Genomic DNA, 26,388 nt, shown 5'->3' on the forward strand with positions numbered 1-26,388 from the left:
AGTTGTAGTCAACAATGTCTGGGAATCCCTGTTAGAGGGAACACTGGTGACAAGCAAAATCAAGGGCAGGACTAGATAGAGGGTTAGATAGTAGCTTCTGATCCACTCTGAATATAACTCTTTGAGAAGCACATAGCTTTATTGATACTTTGCCCTCCCCAAAGAAACTTTCCCAACTGCTTGGGCCACACAGAACAAAATGTGACTTGAAAAGTTCAAGTTATATAAGAGGTAGCCAGGTTAATGGATTTCAACCATGCCCCTTGCATCATTCTTTATTAGTCCATTACTGAAATGTGCTATTAACAGGCTGCAGCCAGCAAATTTTCCAAATCATCGGGGACAGTTACTTATTGACAGGTAACCTACGTACCTAGATTGCATAATCATTTCTATAAATCTATGAGGAGTCTCCAGCCTTGTCCTCCAAAGATCTTCTGGCCGGACCAGCCTTGTGAGTTTCTTCTACCCACCAAAGCTCAACAGCTATCAAAATATCAACCATGAGGATCCTATTCTTCTTCTTTGCTATTGCTGTCCTCCTCTTCCAGGTTTCCCCAGGTAAGGACAAGAATTTAGATAGGATGAAATTCCACCCAACCTCCCACTGAAAACAAGGAAAGAATATGGATTGTCTGATTAAGGGAAAGGAGTGAGAATATTATTATTTTAACTAGGTCATTATATTTCCAAAATGCATCATTCCAGATGCTCAAAGTGAGCAACATCAGATTTAAATGATAGAGCTGGAACGAACTTGGAGATCTTCTATTTGAAGACTAGAAAGAAAACTTCAGTTAGTTCAAAATGCGCAGCCAGACTGGTCTCTGGGGTGACCCAGAGAGATGCCTGTTTTAAAACAGTTGTACTGGCTGCCTATATGTTTCTAGGCAACATACAAAATGCTGGTTATTAATGGCTGAATGGCTTAGGTCCAGGTTACCTTAGAGAGTGCCGCCTTCTGCATGATCCCAACCACACGTTAAGGTCATCTGAGGGGTCCACCTCCAGTTTCCACCAGTACGTCTGGTGGTGACTCAGAGGTGGGCTTTCTTTGTAGCTGCCCCTGGGCTGTGGAATGCACTCCCGGCAGAAATCTGTAGTTTGAGTTCATTCTTGGCCTTCAAGAGAGCCCTTAAAACCTGTCTATTTGGCCTGGCCTTCCAGGGTTTAAAAAATGTTTTTAATGCTTTAATTGTTAATGGTTTAAAACTGTTTTAAAAATTGTTTTATATTGATTGTTTAGAAAATGACCAACCCAGGTTTTGTTTTTGCTGTTGTGCACTGCCCAGAGCCATTTGGATAGAGCGATATATACATGTAATACACACACACACACACACACACACACACACACTAGTCTAGCTGCCTATTTGGACAGTTAGCTGTCCAGCTTCTGAAAACTTGCAGCAAAGAGAGTCTACCACTGCACTAGGCAGATGGTTCCACTGTGAATTAGCTCTTACAGTTAGGAAATGCTTCTTCATTTCTAGCATAAATCTGCTTCTTGAAATTTCAAACCATGGGTTCTGGTTCTGCCCTCAGTAGCAACAGAGAACAAATCTGCTCCACCCTCCCCTCTTCTCTTCTCCTCTTCTCTTCTCTTCTCTTCTCCATGCTAATCATAGCCTACTCATCCAATTATTCCTCACAGGACTTGGTTCCAGACCTGTTACCACCTTTTTTGCCCTCCTCTGAATCCATTCCAGTTTCTCAATGTCTTACTTAAAATTCATGCTTTTAAAAAAAGTTTCACTTGAGGATGCAATTATCTACACTGTCCTAATTATTTAATTGATATCTAAGTGCACACAGGCATACACTACTAGACCAGAACCTTCAAAGGTATATACCATTGTCAATTCATGTTATTGATCTCAAAAGCCTCCTCCTTATAGAAGCACAGCTGTTATCCAGCAAAGCTCAGCCCTGCCCCCAAAGATAGTCAAGCTTCAGAGGGTTCCTGTAGAACAGGGATTCTCAACGTGTGGGTCCCCAGATGTAATTGGACTTCAGCTCCCATAATTCCCAGCCAAAGGCCACTGGGGCTGGGGATTATGGGAGTTGAAGTCCAATAACTTCCGGGGACCCACACGTTGAGAAACCCTGCTGTAGAATATCTTTTATGAACAGTTAACAAAAATACCTTTGAGCAACAAAGGACACTAGTACTGCCTTCTTGAATTAGGCCAAGATGCATCTAGTCAGGAGTTTGGTTCTAATGATGGCCTTTCAGATGCACAAGCAAGCCATGAAGAGAATGACTACCTGGACATAGGAAGCTGTCATATCAGCCCAGATTGGTTCATCTTGCTCAGTATTGTCTATGTTGACCAGTAGTAGCTCTCCAGGACCTCATGGGGGGGTGTCTTTCCACTCCCACCTAAAAATGATAGGCAGTGAATCTTGATCTTCTAAATGCAAACAGGTGCTCTAGCACTGAACTCTAGGCAACACCTCAAAGCTGTTATTCATTCCCAGCATGCCATGCCCTGAAGGGGACATCACTAGAAAGCTCAAGCAATCCCCCTCAGCCAAAATTTGCAACTATTATGATTATGATGAAGGAAACTTAGATTGGCCAATACATAGGATCCAAGACATTTTAGGAATAAAAATACGTAGCTGGGACCATAAAGTTCTATTCCAAAAAGTGTTTGCTAAAACTCCAGAATGGATTCCAGAATCAAGAATGGTAGACTAATCTATGCTTGGTCTACACACACTGAGCACCCTGAGGAGACAATTAAGATATGACTACCCACACAGCTAGAGGCCAATGGAGGCTTGGGAGTTCATGAGAAGTTCTACTCTGATCTCCTCTGTGGCCACTGAGGGTCTGCTGATCTCATTGTGCTGTCAGCCCGCCAAATGCCTTCAGATTGGGGAGGCCCATTGTAGTGTCCTCATTCCCCTGATGATATACCAAGGCAAAGTCAAGGCAAGTCAGTTCCTCTCCAGCACTGACTCAAGCAAAGGAGGTGAACAGAAGCTGTTAGCCAGCAGTTATCAGTGCTCATTTAATCAAGCATTTCCTAGCCAACAGGACTTAATAAGGAAGCATCTTTAGCTATTAGCCTAGAGAAAAGGCTCGGGAAAAGATTGGTCTCCTCATTTGACAGCCATCACTGTTAATATAAATGCTGGCTGAAGAAGAAAAAGAAGAAGTAGAAGGAGGGGGAGGGGGAGGGGAGAGGGATAAATGTTCGACATCAATGGGCTGGGTCAAGTGTCAGGTTATGGCAACAAATACACTCTTGGAAGATTTCCATGGCCCTCTGAATAGGATGCCTCAAACCCAGTTAAAATGGCAATTTATTATTTATCTATCTGTTTTATCATATTTCTATTTGACCCAAGCCAATTGGCTCTAGTCTAGGTGGTTTGCATCCATATAGAAACACACAAAAACCATCCATAACCAATTGAAAGAATTTTAATTTGACCAGTTAGAAGAACCCGTTTGAAAACCAGTAAGGCTGTAATGCTCACAACTGCTCCTTGCTTGTTGCCTTAGGATGAAAGCCAAGAAGCTAACACTTTGTGTTCTGTGACTAGGTTATGCTCAGCCTCCTGCGGATCTTGCCTCTACCATGGCCTGCAGGGCTAAAAATGGTTTCTGCCAGGTGTCAGCATGTCCTCCAACTTTCGAAGTATCGGGAAGCTGCCATGGAGGAATGAATTGCTGTACAAAGTAGGTAACTTGCTGCCCTTAGCTTTAAAGGTTTTTGCTTGTTGTTTCTGCTATTTACTTTCTGCTTCAACAAGTCCATGATTGTTACTGTATTTACCTGAATCCAAGACTAGTTTTTTTCCAATTTTTTCAATAGTAGAAATTAGGAGTTTGTCTTAAATTCAGAGTCCTGTTCCTTCTGAGTAAATGCAGGCATGACCTGTATTTAATCTCTACTTTTTAAAGGGGTCATCTTAAATTCAGAGTCATCTTCAATTCAGGTAAATACAGTATTCCGTGAGATAACAATGGGGACAGAAGGGCTCATGGTGGTATTTCCCTACACTTAGTTGTGCATAACGTGCCGGAGGATTATACCAAAAAGCACACGAACACACCTGCTGGAAGTTGCAAGGATCACAATGGGTGCAATGGGCACAATGCCTGGCATGTGGGAAGTATCACTCCTCTGCCACCATAGACAGAACTTCCATATCACCTTCCTGAAGACTGCAGAGCTTTTAGCAAATTCCATTCACATGGTCGGCTGAAAGGTATCAAGCAGAACAGTCAAACCGATATGCATGCATCAACCCTCCGGGTGATGTGAATCAACCCTCCGGGTGGATCTACCACTACCACCATGCTTGCTGCCTAACACGAAATGAATGGATATTGGCGTGAGATTTAAATACATGGGTAGCATCAGAAGTCACCTTATACCCAGTCACAAAATTGATCCTTCTAGCTCAATACTGTCTACACTGATTGGCCGCAGCTCTCCGTGGTCTCAGATGGCTATTTCCCAGCCCTACCTGGAGATGCCACCAGAGACTGGACCTAGGACCTTACGCATGCAAAGCAGATGCTCTTCCACTGAGCTATGGTCCTTCCCCCATATTTGTAGGGGAGAATCAGGGGGGAAAGAGTAGGTGCTTAACCTTCCTCACCAATAAGTTCACCCTGAAAATGCACCCTCCACCCCATTGTAGGCTCGAAGTCTGAGGTTCTCCCATCTCTGAACTCTAAACTCGGCATGAGACGGCTCATATGGCTTCTCCCTTCATGTTTGTTCTTTTTAGTGTAAATAGCAGGACCCAGGCAGAAGCAAAGGGTGAGAGGGTGAAAGAACTTCAAAATCTTTGATTTAAGTGTTACAGACATGCAAAAATAAAATATCAAATAAATAAACATGCTGCGATGTCCAAACCCACGTGCCTCGGACAAAATAGGCATGTGCTTGATGGGTGTACATGGCAATGCACATCACACATGATGGCACACTTTCCACTCATATCCACATAAGGAATATGTGTGCAATGCCTTCTGCAAGAAGGTTCGGCCATTCCAGAAGGGGCTCTCCATGTTCAAAGCATCCATACAGAGCCAGGTTTATGGGTGGTGAGCCGAGCAGTCGCCCAAGGTGCCCACCTCAAGGGGGCACTGAGCTGAGCTTAGCGGCTTGCTATTTGTTAACTGTATAGTATGCAGTGCCCAAGGAGAAGGAAAGCAGCAGCAAGGACAGGTGGGCTATTTTGCCTAAAGCCAGCCCCCTCCTCATCTATGCATGTGGAATTAGGCAGGTGTCATCACATTTCACACATGTCCACTCATTCAGCTCTCCTCCACAAAACCCAAACGGTTAAGGACTGAGCAGTTGAAGCAAAAATGATATTCTTTAAGTGGCTGCTTTATCTCACCTTTCAGCTGCCATGATCCCTCTGCATTAGTAGCAGCGGTTCAATAAGCTGTAACAGCAGCCTTTGGGATTGTACTAGAAATGATTAATTTTGGGTTTTTTTACCTTTACAGAATTGCTTCCTGAGAAGAGCTTCATGCCCTGATTGCTCCACTCACATCAACATGACTCCTCTTCCAGAAGCAAATCCACAACACTCCCTTGTTGTTCACCACTGAAAGGAAGTTTCCTATGAATGCATCACCAGTGAACCCAGAATCTGTGGCTTGATTGCAAATCCTTCCTCTCCCAGCAGTTCTCCGCTTTCCTGTCTGTGTTTTGTTAACAGACACAGAAGCCAAGCTGAGATCTTGCATGCCTCCCACTTCCTATCTCACATGGGTGTTTCTAATATTAAATAGGTCATTTTCATGCACACTTCCTTGAAATACATCATAAGGGGTCAGGATTGTTGTTACTTTATTCTTCAGATTAATAAAAAGAAAAATGTATAAATATTGTGTCTGTGATCTTGCTTATTTTAAATGCACTTAAAAACAGTGGGGACAGAGGTGGAAAAACTAAAATATACTCTTCAGAGAGCCCAAACGTAGGAACACAAGAACACATCAAACTTGTTAAAAATAAAATGGTCAAGCTTATTGCTCATATCATCATCTCTCCTACTTTCCATATTTACCAGGGACAGAGATCTTTTCTGGTACTTGACACTGATCAATCCCCCTTCTGAGTTTGATTTGGATTTGGATTTCAATGGGGAAATATAGAGCTACTACTTTTGCCACTTGCGAAGAGATGGCACAGCCTGTCATTTTGAGTGGCGCAGATGGTGAAGTTCAATGTGAAAGTTAAGTAGAATAATATAAGCACTGGTAACATAAGAACAGCCCTGCTGAATCAGGCCCAAGACCCATCTAGTCCAGCATCCTGTGTTACACAGTGGCTCACCAGATGCCTCTGGGAAGCTCGCAGGCAGGAGTTGAAGATGTGCCCTCTCTACTGCTGTGACTCCCCTGCAGCTGGTATTCAGAGGCTTCTTGCCTCTGAGGCTGGAAGTGGCCTACTAAGACTAGTAGCCATTGATCGACTGGTTCTCCATGAATTTATCTAAGGCCTTCTGAAAGCCATCCAGACTGGTGGCTGTCGCCACATCTTGTGGCAAAGACTTCCATAGGTTAATTATTTATTTGTTATTTATTTATTTTATTGACTTTCTATCCTGCCAGATGTAGTACAGGTGAAACTCGGAAAATTAGAATATCGTGCAAAAGTCCATTAATTTCAGTAATGCAAATTAAAAGGTGAAACTGATATATGAGACAGACGCATTACATGCAAAGCGAGATAAGTCAAGCCTTAATTTGTTATAATTGTGATGATCATGGCGTACAGCTCATGAAAACCCCAAATCCACAATCCCAGAAAATTAGAATATTACATGGAACCAAGAAGACAAGGAATAAAGAATAGAACAATATCGGACCTCTGAAAAGTATAAGCATGCATATGTATTCTGTACTTGGTTTGGGCCCCTTTTGCAGCAATTACTGCCTCAATGCGGCGTGGCATGGATGCTATCAGCCTGTGGCACTGCTGAGGTGTTATGGAAGACCAGGATGCTTCATTAGCGGCCTTCAGCTCTTCTGCATTGTTTGGTCTCATGTCTCTCATCCTTCTCTTGGCAATGCCCCATAGATTCTCTATGGGGTCAGGTCAGGTGAGTTTGCTGGCCAATCAAGCACAGTACACTATATGCTTTTCAGAGGTCCGATATTGTTCTATCCTTGTCTTCTTGGTTCCATGTAATATTCTAATTTTCTGGGATTGTGGATTTGGGGTTTTCATGAGCTGTACGCCATGATCATCACAATTATAACAAATTAAGGCTTGACTTATCTTGCTTTGCATGTAATGCATCTGTCTCATATATCAGTTTCACCTTTTAATTTGCATTACTGAAATTAATGGACTTTTGCACGATATTCTAATTTTCCGAGTTTCACCTGTACTCTCTAGGCGATGTACAAATTAAAAACATAATATAAAATGTAAAACATTTAAAATTTATAAAACAGATAAAAACCATAATAGAAAAACACACACATTAAAATATAAAATTTGGTTAAAAGCCTGGGAAAACAGATATGTCTCAGAGTCCTCCTAAAAACAAACAGAGAAGGAGATGCTCTTATTTCAGCAGGGAGCCCATTCCAAAGCCCTGGGGCAGCCACAGAAAAGGCGCAGTCCCAAATTGCCACCAAATGGGTTGGCAGCAACCATAACCGGACCTCTCCAGATGATCTTAATAGGTGACAGGATTCATGACAAAAAAGGCACTCTCTTAAGTACCCAGGACTAAAGTCATTAAGGGCTTTATAGGTAAAAACCAGTACTTTGCATTTTGTTTGGAAACATATTGGCAGCCAGTGCAGTTCTTTTAAAATCGGTGTTATATGGTCCCTTCAGGGTAACCCAGAGACCAATCTGGCAGCCACATTTTGTATCAATTGTAGTTTCCGATCTACATACAAAGGCAGGCCCACGTAGAGTGCATTACAGCAATCAAGCCTAGAGGTTACCAGCATATGTACTACTGTTTTAAGGTCATTTTTCTGGACACATCTGGCATATCAGCCGAAGCTGATAAAAAGCACTCCTGGCCATGGCTTCAACCTGAGAAACCAGGGAGATCTTGGGATCCAGGAGCACGCCGAAACTACGAAACTGATCTTTTAGGGGAATGTAACCCCATCCAGAATCGGCAGATCTAAACCATCTCTCAGATCCCGACCCCCTACAGACAGTATCTCCGTCTTGTTTAGATTCATCTTCAGCCTGTTATCCCTCATCCAGCCCAATATCACCTCCAGGCAGGCACTTACAGGGGTCGTGCCATTTCCTGATGAAATTGGTACAGAGAAATATATCTGGGTGTAATCAGCATATTGATAGCATCCCAGACCAAAATTATTGACAAGCGCTCCCAACAGTTTCATGTAGATGAAAAAAGGCATTGGAGACAGTATGGAGCCTTGTGGAACTCCACACTTTAGCTCTCGCTTTTCAGAACAACAGTCTCCAAGTGACACCATCTGGAATCTGCCAGAGAGGTAGGAACAGAACCACTGTAAAACAGTGCCACCCAATCGCACCTCCTTCAAGCGTCCTGACCGGATACCATGGCCAATAGTATTGAAAGCCTCCAAGAGATTCAAAAGGCTCAGCAGAGTCACATTCCCTCTGTCGAGGGGCTTATCTAGGATGGGGCAGGGAGGGCACATGTCCCAGGCGCCACTTGAAGGGGGGTGCCATTTTTAAAGTTAAAATTTTTTTAAAAATGGCCACCAAAACCAAAATGGCCACTGCTCATGCTCAAATGGCCTCTGTGAGGCCCTAGGCCAAGCCAGTTATCACAGAGGCCATTTGAGCATGTGCAGTGGCCATTTTGGTTTTAGCGGCCCTTTAAAAAAATGTATTTTTAAAAATGGCCCCACACATGCTCAAATGGTCCCTGCGAGGCCCTAAAGGCCAGTGGGGGGGAGGAGGACCCCCCCCCATGGCCTTTAGGAAGCCCCCTGAAGGGGCTACAGGTAAAAAAAACCCTCTTTTTAAAATATTTAATATAAGTCACTGTACACATACTCAGTTTGGCACTATGTACAGAGAATCAGGGCTTGTGAATACTGAGCTGAAGCTTATGAGCTAGGATTGTATTCGTTTGCTCTTACTTTGCTTTTTGTGATAAGCGAGTTAAATGTGATGTCTTAATAATATGGCTATTAATGGTGAGTTTGTTTACAATTAAAAACAGAAACCATTAAACCCAATAACAATTAAAACAAAAATATAAATTTGAACACCAATTTAAAAAACATCTTAAAAAACCATTAAACTATCAGAACAATTAAAACCCTGAAAATCAGGGCAAACATTAAAACAATTAAAACAAATTAAAAACCCTGAAAGGCCAGGCCAAACAGATGGGTTTTAAGGGCTCTCTTGAAGGTCAGTAAGGAATTAAGATTACGAATTTCTGCTGGGAGTGCATTCCACAACCCAGGAGCAGCTACAGAGAAGGCCCACCTCTGAGTCGCCAGCAAACGAGCCGGTGGTAACTGGAGACGGACCTCCTCAGATGACCTTAACGTGTGGTGGGGATCATGTGGATACCAACTTGAAGGGTGCACACCCTTCACAGCACCCAAGAACACCAGTTCAGTTGTTCCAGAGATTGTACAAGGGAAGGCATAAGGATGGAGCCAGTCATTGATACCTTTTCTCCTGTCTCTGCAGATCAAGCTAAACGGAGGAATCCAATTGTGTGCAATTCTGTAGGGGGGCACCTGCCGATCCTGCTGCAATCCAAATGAGAATTCTCGTGGGCTATGCTCATAGGGCATTCACTGCTGTCAGGCATACCAGTAAAGAACTCAGGAATAAACAGCCTGTGACTTCCGTGCAAAGATGAGGCTTGCTTGCCCAGCTTCAGTCATCAATCATCTTTATTAAGGCCCAAGACCATCATAAGAGCTTGCCCAGCTTGGAATTGCCACATTTCAGAAGGTCTGCTACTCCTGCTCCTGCTCACTGCAGGAATCTGCTTCAGCATCCCTGGCATATGACCCTCCAGCCTATTTTTCATTACTTCCAGGAAAGGAGAGCCACTCCAGCCCCAAAGGCCCCTTGCAAAGTTCAGAACACGGTCCTATCGTGTCAACAGAGGAAATTACACCATTGTTTCAAGTTATTTAATTTCAGTCAGTTAGCTGGACAATTGCATGCATATATTAAAACAAGGAAGTTCCAGTTCATTCATCCTGCATGATCAGATTGCTGCAGGCAGGGCTGTGCAAAGCACTGCAAAGCACAGCTGCCATCATTGCTTGCTAAAGTATCATTCAAATCTCCATAGACCTTTTCCCGTCATCTATTTCTAGCCCAACCCCAAGCGTGCTTATTTACTGCCTGCCAGCTAAGCTGGTTGTCTTTTTCTTCTTGCAAGGCTTTTCTGCTCATATGGTTCTAGCATCAAGCTTAACAAAATGGTCAAGTGAGCAAAGCAATTCCCCATCGCATGATACCACGCCAGTCTTAATGGGATGGGTCTTCCTAAGGACCTGGTCCATCACCAACTTCAAAAGTTGAAATGACTTGAGAGGGCACTGCAGCAGTAGCTTCTTCAATCCTGTAGGTGGCGCTGGCTAAAACGTGTAGAGATCAGGCAATGTCTGGTCCAAAGAAGGATGCTGGGAATTGCTGATCCTAGAGGCACCTTATTAAAGTGGTGGTTCTTTTTATTTAGCAGAGGGAGAGAAACTGACACTCTCCATTTCCCATCACAGCATTCCTCCAGTGGCTGTTGCTGGTGTCTAGCTTATGTTTCCTTTTTAGACGGTGAGCCTTTTGGGAACAGGGAAGCATTTTATTTATTTATTTATATCAATGTCAACCGCTCTGGGAACTTTTGTTGAAAAGCGGGATATAAATATTCTTCGTATTTGTATTCCCTTCTTGGAATGCAGGTGCTCACACTATAAGAGGAGAGGGATTTCCAGAGTAAATAGGATTGGCTACTGGAGATCCAATGTCATTCCACTAAAGTTGTGGCCTGTTGTTACAGCCCAGTTAATTTGTTTCGTGTCTAAATTGGGGAATGATTGGGGGCAAAGTTTCTCAGAGCAGATCACAGAACTTCAGGATCCATTCTTCCTCTCATATATTTCGGAACTGTTGCAGACTGGAAGAGGGGCAGATGAGTCGCCGGTCTTTTCCCTCTTAAGGAGCCACTGCTGAGTTCAGAGTACAGCCCAGACTTCAAGAGAGGTGGAAGTTGGGCCATCTTTTCCCCCTTCTTTGTTATATTTCAGCATTTTAAAAACTGAAAAATAGCAGGTTTCTTTTACATGTGTTTTAAGATGTGGAGTGGTGCACATGCAGAATCCATTCCACCACTCCTGCCTGGACCTCTGACAGGAATTCAGCTGGTGTAAAACTGAATTCCCTGCTCCACACAAATGCACATACTTACTTTTTTTTTTTTTTGCCCCACCCTTCATTCTGCCCACACCTGTTCTGCAACTGTTTACTTTTTCTAGCACTTTGCTCAAAAGTCCTTATGACATGTCAAGATGTTGGGCACAACCAGCCGGTCTCCTGGAAGAAAAGGCACTTGAAGGATCCGACAAGGACCACATTTTGGTAACTGTTTGAGGAAGTTCATCTTATTAAACCCCTCCAGATAGGAATCTCACTCTTCCTATTTACACAGAAATATTTCTGAGAAAGGTCCTCCTTTAGCCTCTCAGCTATGCAAATATTTGCTAATATAGAATTGTTATAGCTCCTCAAAGATAAAAGACATTAAATGAATTTGGTGGTTTATTGCATAATCCCTCACCTAAATACAAACATTAAACTTCCTTTTGATTCTGGATTTCCCCTGAATACCTGCAAAGAATGTCTAAGTTCAACATATTGAAGAGGTTGAGCTCTTGATTTTTAAGAGAAGCATTCAGCCATCCTGTATGAAAAAATAACATTCCTGGCAAATGATTGCAGTAGTTTTTGACATGTCTGCTGTCAGGGAATGATCCCTACATCAGCTGTTCTGCAGAGGAAATCTTGGATATATTTCAAAAGATATGGAAGAAAGTCCAAGGTCACAAAGTGGGTTCATGTGGGATGTGTGGGTCTGACTGTTCACCATGATAATTTGTGAGAATCTTCTGGGAAAGGTCCACCTTAAGTTTGAACATAACATAAGAGCAGCCCTGATGGATCAGGCCTAAGGCCCATCTAGTCTAGCATCCTGTTTCACACAGTGGCCCACCAGATGCTGCTGCAAGTCACAGGCAGGAGTTGAGGGCATGCCCTCTCTCCTACTGTTACTCTCCAGCAACTGGTACTCAGAGGCATCCTGCCTTTGAGTCTGGAGGTGGCCCACAGCCCTCTGACTAGTAGTCATTGATAGACCTCTCCTCCATGAAGTTATCCAAACCCCTCTTAAAGCCATCCAGGTTGGTGGCTGTCACCACATCTTGTGGCAGAGAATTCCACAAGTGGATCATGCCTTGTGTGAAAAAGTACTTCCGTTTGTTCATCCTAGATTTCCTGGCAATCAATTTCATGGGATAACCCCTGGTCTAGTGTTATGGGAAAAGGAGAAGAATTTCTCTCTATCCACTTTTTCCACACCATGCATGATTTTATAGACCTCTATCATGTTTCCCCGCAGTCGTCTTTTTTCTAAACTAAAATGCCCCAGGTTTGTAGCCTTGCCTCATAAGAAAGGTGCTCTAGGGAGGGCACCTCTCCTGCTGTTGCTCCCCTGCTATTGAGAGGCATCGTGCCTCTGAGGCTGGAGGTGACCCACAGTCAGCCACCAGACTAGTAGCCATTGATAGACCTGTCCTCCATGAATCGAAGCCCCTTTTAAAGCCATCCAAGATGCTTAGCTTTGCATATATTTGCTAATATAGAATTGTTATAACTCCTCAAATATCAAAGTTCCTCATGCTACTTTAGGAACATAGGCAGCTGCCATATACCTACTCGGACCATTGGTCCATCTAGCTCAGTATTGTCTACCCAGACTGGCAGCGGCAAAAATCAGATTTCCTTTTGATTCTGGGTTTTCCCTGACTACCTGTGAGAAATGTCTCAGTCTGACACCATGAATAGGTTGAGCTCTTGCTTCTCAAAGAAAAGAAGATTGCATAGGAACATAGGAAGCTTCCATATACTGAGTCAGACCATAGGTCCATCTAGCTCAGTATTATCTACCCAGACTAGCAGCGTCTTCTCCAAGGTTGCTGGCAGGAATCTCTCTTAGCCCTATCTTGGAGATGCTGCCAGGGAGGGAACTTGGAACCTTCTGCTCTTCCCAGAGCAGTTCCCAGAGGGGAATATCTTACAGTGCTCAGACATTGTCTCCCATTCATATGCAACCAGGGTGGACCCTGCTTAGCTAAGGGGACTAGTCATGCTTGCTACCAGAAGTCCAGCTCTCCTCTCATTGCTTATTATCCCCGCTCCCCAGTAGTTGTCCATCTAAAGTGAAATGTGTCACAACTGCACACTGCCATGCAAGTGCTGAACACACCATACCAGTCTGGACCACAAGACCCGGACTTAGCTCAAGTAGCTAGCGCAACAGTCTTGCACTAGTGCTTCATTAGTCCGGATGTTGGCCACTCTGTTCCGCTGGAGAAAGCAGTAGGGAACCTGTACCTGTCGCCCCTTTGAAGGGCTACCTAAAGGCCGCGGGGGCGGGATCTGCAAAGGTTCCCCCCCCCCCACTGGCCTCTTAAGTCTCCACCACAACCCCTTCCCGGGCTGATTTTCGGCCCATTCAGACCTGCAAAAATCAGCGTGGTGGCCATTTTGGAGGCTGCCGTGCATGCTCAAATGGCCTCTGTAAGGCCTGGCAAGGCCTAGGGCCACGCAAGAGCCATTAGCGCATGGGTGGTAGCCATGTTTTAAAATTAATTTTTTAAAAAATGGTCACCAAAAACAAAATAGCTGCCACGCATGCTCTCAGAGCTGCAGTGGTGACTTAAGAGGCTGGAGGGGGAACTTTTGCACACACACACCCCCTTGGCCTTTAGGAAGCCCCTCAAAGCGGCTACAGGTTAAAAATAATGATATTTTTTTAAAAAATTCACGAAACCTCCCCTGCCCTCTCGGACAGAACGGAACCTGGTGGTGAGAGTCAGTGGGTGCTGGACCGAACCGGGCCATCCGGTTCCGTGCACACCCCTAGTGCTTCATTAGTCCGGATGTCGGCCACTCTGTTCCGCTGGAGGAAACGGTTGCCTTATAGCAGGAGTAGGCAGCCTTGGCACTCCAATAGGCAGACTTGGCACTGTTGAACTTCAATATCCATCCTCCCCATCCACAGTAAATGGCGGGGGGGTGACGGGCATTGTAGTTCAGCAACAACTGAACAGCTGAGGTTGCCTGTCCCTGTCTCATGGGGAAACCTGTCAACTAGGAGAGACCTTCACACTGAAGGGCTACACAGGCTTTTGAGGAACCCCAGAATTCACCAGAGCACTCTTTGTTAAGCATTGGAGCACAGCCTGGAAAATGCTGACTTCCAATAGCTCTTCGGCAATGGGAATTTTAGGGAAATCCTGGGGCAAAGCATTACCTCTCTGGGCTGCTTCACACCAGCATTATCATGGCTTGATTATTCAGCATTTGACAGGTGACAGATGCATGTGCAAACTGGTTATTTATTCATTAGTTCATTTTTTTTTTCATTTCTTTATTCATTCATTCATTCATTCAATTTTTATACCACCCTTCCAAAATGGCTCAGGGCGGTTTATAATCAAAACAAAACCATTAAAATCAATTAACAGTTAAAACAGAGATTATAAACACACCACAAAACAACAATTACACAATCCAAGCAGTTTAAAAACCCTGAAAAAGCAGGTTACGACATTAAAACCATGGTTAATGCCCTCAACTGTGGATGAGGAGATGCAGTCTGGCTGACACTCCTGAGTCTTGTCAGTGTGAATCAATAAGAGGAAAATGTTTTTAATTTATATACTGAGCACACTTTAAGAGCTGGCAAGTATGAACAAGAACGGTCTGCTTTGCTAAGCAGGACCTGCCCTGGGTTGTGTTTGGGTGCGTCACTACAAAATATTATCCTTAGGGCATGGGGTCATAAGCAGTATTCCCTTGAACAGAGATTCCCAAATGTTGTTGACTACAACTCCCAGAACCAGCTGCAATGGGGATTATGGGTGTTGTAGTCCACAACATCTGGGAATCCCTCTGTTAGAGGGAACACTGGTCATAAACTCAGTGGAAGAACACTAGGGGTGTGCACAGAACTGGCTGATCCACTTTGGTTTGAGGCTGAACCAGATCCAAACTGGGCCGGGCCAGTTCATTCCAGAACCTCCTTACCGCCCCCCCCCCCAGTTCAGTTCTGTCTGGTGAAGTTTGCGGACCCCCTCCAGGGGTCTTCTCTGAGGCGGTGTGGGGTTCTGCAGAGGTCCTCCTGCCCCCTGCCAGCCTTCCTTCTCAAACACAGCCCCATTCGGGTCTTCTTCGACCCATTTGGGCCTTTCCCTCGGCGTGGCAGCCGTTTTGGAGGCTGCCATGCCTGCTCAATGGGCCTCTGCATGGCCTGGGTCATGATGGACCAATGGTCTGATTCACTCTAAGGCAGTTCCCTATGTTCCTAATACAATCAATTGGTTTCAACCAAAAACACATACTCCCAGTGACCTTCACTCCAGGCCACTGTTGGTTATATGGCAATGGTATCAATTATCTTGACCTATATGGATACTAATTAGACTTTGCCCCTGGCAGTTGTTTTCAGAGTCCTAGGTCTATTGGCTTTTCCTTTGAATTCTTGCTTTATTTATTTTCAAGCATCACACCCTCCCTTTTGATCAAATGATCTCCAAGGCAGCTCACAACATGCCAGAACAATACAAACAAACTGGCTGGTGGCAGAAGGCTTTCTTTCACTTTTGCCATCTCTGTCCTACTCACCATTGGAGAAGAACTGAGTGCTATGGGTAGGATTCAAGAAGCCACACATGCCTGATACTTCTGTGTCCCCCTTTTCCTTCTGGGCTCAAGGAGTCACTCCTGAACAAAGAAGGACCTTTTGTCGGGATATTGAATAGTACTTTTTCACACTGCCCATAATTAATTCCCTGCCCTGGGATGTGATGATAGCCAATAAGGCAATGAAGGCAATAAAGATGAGAGCCAGCGTGGTGTCATGGTTACAGTGCTGGACTAGGACCAGGGAGACCTTAGTTCAAATCCCCATTCAGCCATGATACTTGCTGGGTGACTCTGGGCCAGTCACTTCTCTCTCAGCCTAGCCTACTTCACAGGGTTGTTGCAAGGAGAAACTTATGTATGTAGTACACCACTCTGGGCTCCTTGGAGGAAGAGCCGGATATAAAATGTGTTTGTTTGTTTTTTTAAAAAAGTGGCTTAGGCAAATTTAGGGAGGACCAGTCTATAAATGGCTACCACTCTTGGCAGCTAAAAGCCACCTCCAGGCTCAGAGGTTCGATGCCTCTGGATAACAGTTGCAGAGGAAGCTGGTGGGTTGTGGAGGGTCTGCCTTCATCTCCTCCTTGTGGGCTTCTGTGAGGAGCTGTACCCTGCTCACCACTCCGAGGCACTGCTAATGAGGAGGTTTCTTCCCAAAACTGGAGAGGTTAATAACTTTATCACTCTGTGGGGCAATGCCACCGCCAAGCTCTTCTGGCTTAGGTTTGTGTCCTGACCACCCCTTAGTAGTGTAGCTACTAGAGGGTCATACTCAGAAGGTGGTGCTGGGGGATGCCTGCTCCACCCCCTGGCCTTTGGCCTATAGGGTGCCACAAGGATCTATTCTGTCCCCCATGCTGTTTAACATCCACATGAAACCTCTGGGAGAGGTCATCCATGGATGTGGGCTGTGGTGCCATCAATATGCTGATGACAACCAGCTCTACCTATCTTTTAAGTCTGCAGACACCAGGGAGGCAGTGGATGCTCTGAACCAGGGCTTGGAGGCTGTTCTGAGCTGGATGGGGGCAAACAAGCTGAAACTTAATCCAGATAAGATGGAAGTACTCTGGGTTGGTAGAAGTGATCAGTAATGAGGTAAATCTGGTCTTGGATGGGGTCACACGCCCTCTGAAAGACAAGATCCGCAGCTTGGGGTGCTTCTGGACCCAATGCTGTCCTAGGAGGCGCAGGTGGCAGCGGTGTGCAGAAGCGCCTTTTACCAACTATGGCTGGTATGCCAGCTGTGACCCTACTTGGAGAAGTCGGACCTGACCTCAGTCACTCATGTGTTGGTAACATCCAGATTGGACTACTGCAATGTACTCTACGTGGGACTGCCCTTGAAGACTGTTTGGAAGCTTCAGCTGGTTCAGAATGCTGCCGCAAGGATCTTCGTGGGTGCAAGTTGCTTCATGAGGATTACACCCACCTTGCGTCAGCTTCATTGGCTACTGGTCTGCTTCCTGGCTAAATTCAAGGTGCTGGTATTGACTTTTAAAGCCCTACACAGCTTGGGGCCAGGGTACCTGTTGGACCACATTCGCCCATATGAATCTGCCAGGGCCCTTCGCTCAGCATCTCAAGCCCTGCTCATGGCCCCACCACTAACAGAGATCCAGTTGGCGGAGTGTAGAGATAGGGCCTTTGGGGTTGGTTGTGGCCCTTCGGCTTTGGAACGCCCTCCCTGAAGAGCTTTGCCATGCTCCCTCCCTCAGTGTTTAAAAAAAAATCTTAAAACACTCCTTTTTCCAGAATCCTTCCTGCTGGGAATAACGCAAGGAGTGTTTTCTGCAACCAATTTAACATTCTTTATGTACGCTACTATGGCAGCCAGAATAATATATGTGCAGAAATGGAAGAGTAATGAACTGCCTTCAAAAGAAGATTGGCTGATAAAAATTTTGGAATATGCGGAGATGGCAAAACTCACAGTACTGATAAGAGATCAAAATTTGGAATGTTTTAAAGAAGATTGGAAACCATTTTTATTATACTTAAAGAACTATTTCCCTAATATTGATCTTACAACAGGGTTTGAAATTTAGTAATAAGAGCAGGTTGGGTAGATCAAAATCGAGTTTGTAAGGTTTAAGATATATGTTTTGAATTACTATTATAGCAAGAGTTAATTCTATAGTTGGTGATTCACGAGGAGGTGTGAGCGGGAAGTCAATATTTGTTTAATGTGATGTGAATGTTAAGATACTGTTAACATCAATAAAAATTTAAACATGAAAAAAAACCACGCCTTTTTAAGGAGGCTTTTTAATACTCCGTTTTTGGTTATATCTGTTAGGTTCTTTAGCTTTTTATAATTTTCAGTTTTTAGCTTTTAAAATAACCTTTAATTTGAACCTAATAATGATTGTGGTATTTAATCTGACAACTTTTTTTTGGTTTAATTTAATTAATTTTATTACTGTTATTGTATCTTGTATCTATCTTATTGTTGTGAGCCACCCCGAGCAGTAGTGTACTTGAGGGGCAGGGTATAAATATTTTAAATAAATAATAATAAATAAATAGCTGAGGGCTGCATGGAGAGAAGTAGAACACACAGGACACTGAGTGGGCTTTAAAATAAAACAAAGTCAAGTTGATTGATGTACAAGGTCTGCTCAGATCAAATTTATTATTAAGGTCCATGACCAAGAAAACAAGGAATAAAAACAATACAATCCAGTTAAAAATATACAACATCAAAAGAATAAATTAGATAAAACTGAGTTACAAAGATGGCAAGGTCATACACAGCTAAGTTTATCTTGTCTCATTTTACATGCCGCAGCTCAAAATCTTGCAATCTTCTCTGTAACCTCCGTGTGACGATCCATTAAAAAAAAGAAAGAAACATAATAATCATCAGAATAACCCGGTTTATCTTTTAAAAGAGGTTCTATACATATAGGGCAACTAGTCCTACAAAAGACACAGTGTAAAAGGACGTGCGAGGAGAGCTGGTCTGGTGGTAGCAAGCATGACTTGTCCCCTTAGCTAAGCAGGGTCTTCCCTGGTTGCATATGAATGGGAGACTATAAGTGTGAGCACTGTAAGTTCTTCCCCTCAGGGGATGGAGCCGCTCTGGGAAGAGCAGCAGGTTTCTAGGTCCCTCCCTGGTTTCTCCAATATAGGGCTGAGAGAGACTCCTGTTTGCAACCTTGGAGAAGCCACTGCCAGTCTCTGAAGACAATACTGAGCTAGATAGACCAATGGTCTGACTCAGCATATGGCAGCTTCCTATGTTCTGATGTGTGCTACCGACTCAACAACTCCAGTGCCACAAGGGCATAACCAATTCCTTAACGGAATTCCCTTAAACCTCTCTTCTAACACCGCAGAAGATAATGCGTTAAAGCATGCCTGCAAGAAAGCTCTTCTATGACTTAAAGTGGTCCAGCGTATCAAGTATCCTGCTGGCTGGGGATAGTTCGAAAAACTGCCTAAGGTGTGCTTTGCAGTAACCAAACTTAGTTCTCTTTGTTTCTCCATATCTAGCACTCTTTGCTTGACTATCTTTTTAGCAGCATCAGGTGTTAAAGATGACAGATTGCCAAAAGAACTCACACTTCCAAGGATGACCTGTGAGTTCTTTTGCCAGGGTGACTGGAATTCATCTTCCAACCCTAATGGCACAAGGCCCAAGGGGCGGGCGGATGAACAAAGTTTAAAGGTTTCCCTCTGCCAAAGCAGGGCTTTACATGCGTAATGGTTTCTATAACAATGTTTCAAACTTAATACTTTAATAGAGGCTGGAATTATAAGTTACTGAGGTGCCTGTGTTAGGTGGAACAAGCATTCCCTGACTCCTTGCCTTTTTACTGGAAACAGACACTCTGGTTGAAGATCGGTGTATATACTGTACACATCCATCATTCATACATAAGAATCACGCTTGCTTTGGGGGGGGAGGTGTTCACTGCTATGTACAATTTACTACCCACCTCCCAATATCCAACCCACCGACCCAGAGACCCTCACTAGAAATCCTCGCTCTAACCATCGCTGTCACTGGCTCATCCAAACCCTATCTGAGCTACCAGGAAGACAGTGAAACTGCCACTCTCTGCTCCATTCTGAAGCCCCTCCTTCAGGAATCCCAACTGGAGGGCAGTTCCTTGGGCTTCAGAGTTGATTGACACCTCTGGTGGTGGTGCTGCCAACCATCACAGCTCCCAAGGGACATCTTGTGGGCTACTATGAGATAGGCCTCAAGCCTGATCTAGCAAGCCTTCTTTTGCACCAAGTATCTCTTATTTCCTCTCCTGGGAGACATGGAGGTATCCTTTGAAACCTGGACTAATGCAACCTTTTAATCATCTTCTATGGATGTTACTGGCAATATAGAGTGTATTTCTAGTGAACGATAGTTAGCCTAAGCAACGCCATCTTAAGTTGTCTGCATAGAAAGTTGTGCCTGTCAGCCTGCTCATAGACTGCTGATGCCACCGTAATTGCTTTCCCACTGCACTTTCCATAGCCTGTTCACGTTCCCTTGTTACTTCCATGCCTATTGTAATAATCAAAGAGGACACTGAAATTTTCCCAGGGCCCAGTGATTGGGGCATGAATGGCTAATTCAGAGAAAAGAGTTTAGCCTAGCAGGGAGGCCTGCATACATATGTTGCTTCTACGACTCTTTTGTAATGCTGAGAGAATGCTATTGCACTGTGCTGTTGATCAAGCTTGCCAGGTTGGTGCTTTTGCTTGAGATAGCCCTTTTGTGTCTGTACCCTATAAAAGGCTGATGCCAACACCATTTCAGGCTGCTCTGTATTTCTAGGAACCTGTTCCTCAGAGCCGTACATTCTTTCCTTTGCAAAGTAAACTAAGTTTTCCTTAAGAAACCTGTCTCCTCTGGGATTTGAATAACTGGGCGATCACATACCGGGCAAGCTCGGGCATTACCCGATAACATGGACACTTAAGCCTGTATGAATAATCAAATTTCTTAGAGTGGTGTTGGGAAGAGGCTGTCGGAGCTGGGTCTCTTCTATGCTAACGCTGCCCACAAAGGCAGGGTTAGAGCACTATTAGAACACTGTTTGAGTTTGGGCAAAAGAAGGGACCTTAGACTGAGTAATCAAAAGAGAAAGAGGAGGGTGGAGGCACCACCAAGAAGACAAATATAAGTGAGGGCTCTCAGATGCCTCACTGTTGCCTCTAAGAGGACCTATTCCTCATAAAGACAACACAGAGGCATCTAATGGCCCCTTCTCATGTTCATCTACTTCGACTCCTTAAACACCAGGTTTAACCAACTGAACAGGTGATTCTCTCTCGGGAGAGGAACATAGGAGCCTGCCTTTTACTGAGTCAGACCATTGGTCCATCTCTCTGAGTATTGTCTACACCAGGGCATGTTGATACACCAACATCAACTTTGGCAGATGTTGGCCTACAACTCCCATAATCCATGGCTATTGACCACTGTGGCTGGGGATTTGTGGGAGTTGTAGTCCAAAAACAGCCAGGGGACCCAAGTTGAGCAGGTCTGGTGTATACTGACTGGCAGTGGCTCTCCAAGGTTGATCTCAGAGTCCAAGGATGTGAGGCAGCCCATCTTTTCACCTACATAGGCAGCTGTGGCACTTTTATTATTCTAATTTTGGCTTATCAGGGGCAAAGTCTTAAGTGTTTTCTTGGAATGCAGAGGAAAGGAAACTTTAGGTCGTTTAGGAGGCCTTCTTTCCTGAGCAGCCCGCACTGATCGATCCACGTGGCACAAGTCTTAACTGCAAAAGAGGTGCAAGAATTGGAGATGCCTTTCATGCAGCCAGCCTACCACTCACACATCACGTGTCTATCTCAGGTATATCTGGTGGGTATGAAGTGTCTGCATTTTTACTGACAGCAGTACTTGTTGTTCTGCACTCTGTGCATGGCCTCCACTTGTGCCTGCCTAGTCAAAACAATTTAGTCATTTGCACCTGACTTTTGTTTTGAATTGAGAGCAGAGGGAAACATCTTGAATAGATACTGGAGCAGTTTTGGAGACTTCTGGGATGGAGAAGTCAACCTTGCAATCTTTTCTCTAGGGAGCCCTCCAAGAAAGAGAGAGAGAGAGATAAATAGATTTTTATTTTGAGACTGTTCCCCTCACTCCACAATAGCTTTTGATACTGCCACTGCTTTTTGCAACTGGAAAGTTCTTTTTGATGCTATGTACCTTGATACCATGTCAATGCCCAAGTTTTGTATTTTGTATGCAAAGTAATGTACCTTGGTCCAATGCAGTCTGGTCCAATGCTTGTTGCTTACAGACAAATAAAGAATCAAAAAGGAATCAAAGGAATAAAAAAGGAATAAAAAAGCCACCACTTTTTTAATCTGTCCAAACTATCCTTGGATTAGTTTGGTCTAATACCAAAGGTGTCATTGTGTTTGGAGAGGAAATCTTAAGTTGAGATAAAATATACATTCCCAGCAGGCACATATATCTCCTCATCAAAAGTAGCTGTGTATAACCCTTACAAATGCACACACAAACAAACAAAAATAGACAAAGTGATGCTTTAGTCTGGAAGCTGCTATCAATCAAGGTTTATTTAAAAGAATAGAACAAATGATTTTTCTTGATTACTGAAGATCATTTTGTCAGTAGGTGTCAGCCCCCATCACCGAGAAAGTGGTTTATAACAACACTTGAGTGTTCGGATATTTGAACAGTTGTTGAATTCCTCCTTAAACACATAGCCTGAATGGCACCGGTATTGCCGGAACAAGCAGTATCCCTGGTGGTCATCAAAGCAGAGCTTTCTCATTTGGGCCATAGGGGGTAATAGTTCAGGCTTCAGTTCACGCTCTGCATTTAAAGATAAGAGAGGCAGCATTTATCACCCTGTTATATAAAGTCAAGAAAACAGGAAGAGTTCAAACACACATTTTTAAATGCACCCCGCCCCCCTTTCTTTCCATGCTTTTGCTGGGGGAAGCGGTGTGGACATTGCAAGCAAAAATAACGATTCGATGGAGGTATGAGAGATATTAGAACAGCATAAGGACACATATGTAAGAAAAAAATCTCAGGCAATTCATTAAGCTTGAATTGGACCATTTTTAAAAAAAAAAAAATCAAAACCACATTATTTTAATGTGAATTGTTCATTATTGTTTCAGGTTATGGGTACAGGGGGTTGAGGCCATAGCACAGTGGAAAAGCATCCACTTTGCATGAAGAGGGTCCCAGGTTCAACTCCTGACATCATCTCCAGGGAGGGCTGGGAAAGACCCCTGCCTGAAACCTTGAGAGTCCCTGCCAATTGGTGTAGACCAGGACTGCAGATCTTTGGCCCTCCAGATGTTTGGGGGCTGCAATTCCCATCACCCCCTAGACACAGTGGCCAATAGTCAGTTCTTCAGTCTTCGTCTGCAGGGGTGCAGAAGGTTCCTAAACAGTTGAGGAGTCTCCCACCACCATTCCATTTTACTCTCAAATTCTCCCCACCAACCCTAATAATCCAGATCTCCTCCCAAAAGTGTCTTTCCTCCCCACAAAAAAATAAAGACAATTGACCCTCACCTGTCCTCACATTGCTCCCTCACCTGTCCTCACATTGCTGGACTCCTTGAAGGTAAGGTAGTTTTCACATGCTCTGCCTCAGAGTGCTTTTCTTTATCAACTATGACCAACATGGTCATGTGCAGTTCTAATGTCTCCATTAGAACTTGTGGCACTATTCACTGCTGTAGAAACAGCGGCCGTGGCACCCTTGGAGCAAACTTAAAGTAGCATGACCAGCATTACTGTATTTATTTCCATTGTAGCAAATGGGGGGGAACGTATGGTAACCCTGGTAGCATGACAACCAGTTCTGCACCAGAGGGACTGCAAGTTCTAATAAAGATGCTAGAAAGGTGCATCATGTTGATCTATATAAATCCATGAGAATCAAGAAAATATCTGATGGGTTAATATTTGTAACAGAATATAAATTGCATATCCCCTCATTAATTTACCAAAATCGATAGATTTATTTCAGAGAAAATGTTTTCAGGATGAGAGCATTAATGTGAGTAAGATTATTTCTGCTTCAGAAATCTAACCTGTGAAGACAGCTTACCCACACAGAAATGCACTTTATCCCTTTTGTATACCCTGTTTTTCTCACACCACCAATAATGAGCAGGCATGATGCTCTTCCTCCTCTAACCTACACAATTTCCCAGTATTAACTGGTAAAGGAAATCAGTGATGTGATGTCATTGTGCTCAGTATGTCCCCCTACATTCTGTAAGCAGCAGCCACAGTGAATATTTAGTGGGATGGCCCAATTTGGATGTTCAGGGAAAGCAAAGGTCCCTTCAACTCTGGTTTCCCAAACCCCTTGTCCAAATTGGCCAAACTAGAGATAAGGGCAAGAAGGAAACCACAGTTTCCCTTCCCAACCTCCACTCTTCCCAACCTCCACTCCCTTCCCAACCTAGTTTCGGCACCCTTGCCTGCATCTTGCCTGTGAAGGTTTCCTCATGCATCATTCCTCTATTGAACTGAGCAGCAACCATTCAAGTTTTGGCACCCTTTCCACTGGTTCTGCAGTGCCAGCGTTACATCTGAACATTGGCACCCCAGGTTGGGCTCCATGGAACTGGAATTTCAGGGAGGAAGCTCCTCCCTCACTCTGGCCTGATTGGCTGTGTGGGCTGTGCTTCTATCCAGATGGAAGCCTGCACAGCCAGCTCCCCCAGCTCTCTGCAGGGGGCTGCACAACCAGCTCCCCCTGTTTGCAGAAAGGCCCCTCACCTGAATGTCCAAACGTGGGTGGGAGGGAGGGAGGTTCCAAACCATAGACCCATTGGACCCATGTCTCCACGTTATGTGGAACTGAGTGTGAAGATCTCACATCATATATTCCTTTCAATAGATAACAGCAAGGATATACATGAATTAGAATCAGACAATTTATCCCCATCAATGCCTAGCCAGGCCTTCACAAGGGGAGAACATTTTGGAAGCAAATTAGTATCAATTCTAGTTTTTAACTATCAAAAGAAGAGCTGGAATGAATCTTCATCGAAATCTTGGAATGAAAGGCAAGAAGGAGAGAGTTCACATAGAATCATAATAGCATTCAGTAGGACACTATGAAATTGATGAGATACTTAACTGAATGTTGCCCGAAGCCCAAAAGCAGATGGGCACTAAGCCCATCTCCTTCTGAGATGTGTAGATGACAGGAAGGATTTATAAGACTGGCCTAGATCCTCTGTGGAAATTCTTCCAACAGATTTTCAGATTCTTGCCCATATCAGAGTCCCTCAATGAAACACAATTGTCCATCCAACTTACCATCAGCAACATAAAAAGCCCTCTCAAGGGCCTCCAGTTTGGGTGGAACAACCACGGTGCCCTGGACCTGGAAAACAATAATGGCAAGAGTCATGAGAAGAAAAAACAAATTCCACTTCATAGTGGTATTCTGTCTATGATCTCAGTATTGATTGAAGTCAACGTCTTCTGGACGGGAATGCTGGCAGATCTGTGAAAGGGCCTGCAAAGTTGCTAGTGTTTATACAGTTTTAGTTTTTGGCAAAATCCCAAAAGTTAGGAGTTGAACGATGTATCACCTGTGAGTTTGTTGCCAGAGTCATTGAAATCTGGACACTTGAAATTGTATACAGCTATAATTGGCCACTTGAAACCAACTGAGACTCTATGAAACAGGGTTTTTTTAAAAAAATGTTTACAATATGCTCAACCCTTGCAGGTGTCAGTGACCTGATGAAATTTCCAAGGGAAAGTTGAAATTAAAAGGACAAATGAGGCAGTGGGACTTCTTTGAGTAAATTTCATCAGGTTGTCAGCCAGGACCTTGCTTCCTACTTTATTGGACACATTTTCTTCTCATGAGATACTCCTCTGATGTGAAATCCACCTCCTGTGGAATCTCGCCAATCTGGACAAATTCCAGAAAATGTTCCAGATGGTTTCATACAAAGTGGGTTTTAAGGTGTGGTACAGAGGCTGACATCCAGGCTACTGAAGCAACAGTGTTTTTAAAGAGTCCCATACGAACACTCACTGGTGCTTGCAAGCAGTGGGGTGTGGGGCTTGGCCATCTCCCCTTCCTCCAGAAGCACAGGGCTGCACAACACTCAGGGGCACATTTCTGGGTGGCATGGGCACTTCTGGGAGAAGAAGAGGGAGAAATTTACCCCCCACCCCACCTGCATCAGCAGTGGAGCTGATTTAGCGGAACTCTTCATAAGTTCCTTTGTACCACTGCTACTTCATTAGTGGCATTCTGGAAGTCATTAGTGGTATTCGTCTGGAAATCAGCCAGAGGAAATATTATTTGTACGTTATTAATCCAGACTTCCAAGTATATGGTGCATTTTTTAAAAAACAAAGAGAGAGGATTCAGATCTCTTCTGAATCCCATGGAACTGAAGGCTGGGAAATTTAGGACCGACAAAAGGAAGCACTTTTTCACACCAAACATAATTAATCTGTGAAATTCTCTTCCATGGGATA

At 44.1% G+C, this 26,388-nt stretch overlaps 1 protein-coding gene across 1 annotated transcript; it reads left to right on the top strand.

The window, feature by feature from the left end:
- The first annotated feature begins 404 nt into the window (after positions 1-404).
- On the top strand, positions 405-5,869 carry LOC128324134 (gallinacin-10-like). Its single transcript, XM_053248329.1, has 3 exons — positions 405-561; positions 3,559-3,694; positions 5,486-5,869. The coding sequence occupies exons 1-3, from the start codon at positions 504-506 to the stop codon at positions 5,496-5,498; spliced, it is 207 nt and encodes a 68-aa protein (XP_053104304.1). The 5' UTR covers positions 405-503; the 3' UTR covers positions 5,499-5,869.
- The last annotated feature ends 20,519 nt before the right edge of the window (positions 5,870-26,388 follow it).

This window comes from Hemicordylus capensis, chromosome 1 (assembly GCF_027244095.1).
Source record: "Hemicordylus capensis ecotype Gifberg chromosome 1, rHemCap1.1.pri, whole genome shotgun sequence".
In the NCBI taxonomy this organism is placed as follows: domain Eukaryota; kingdom Metazoa; phylum Chordata; class Lepidosauria; order Squamata; family Cordylidae; genus Hemicordylus; species Hemicordylus capensis.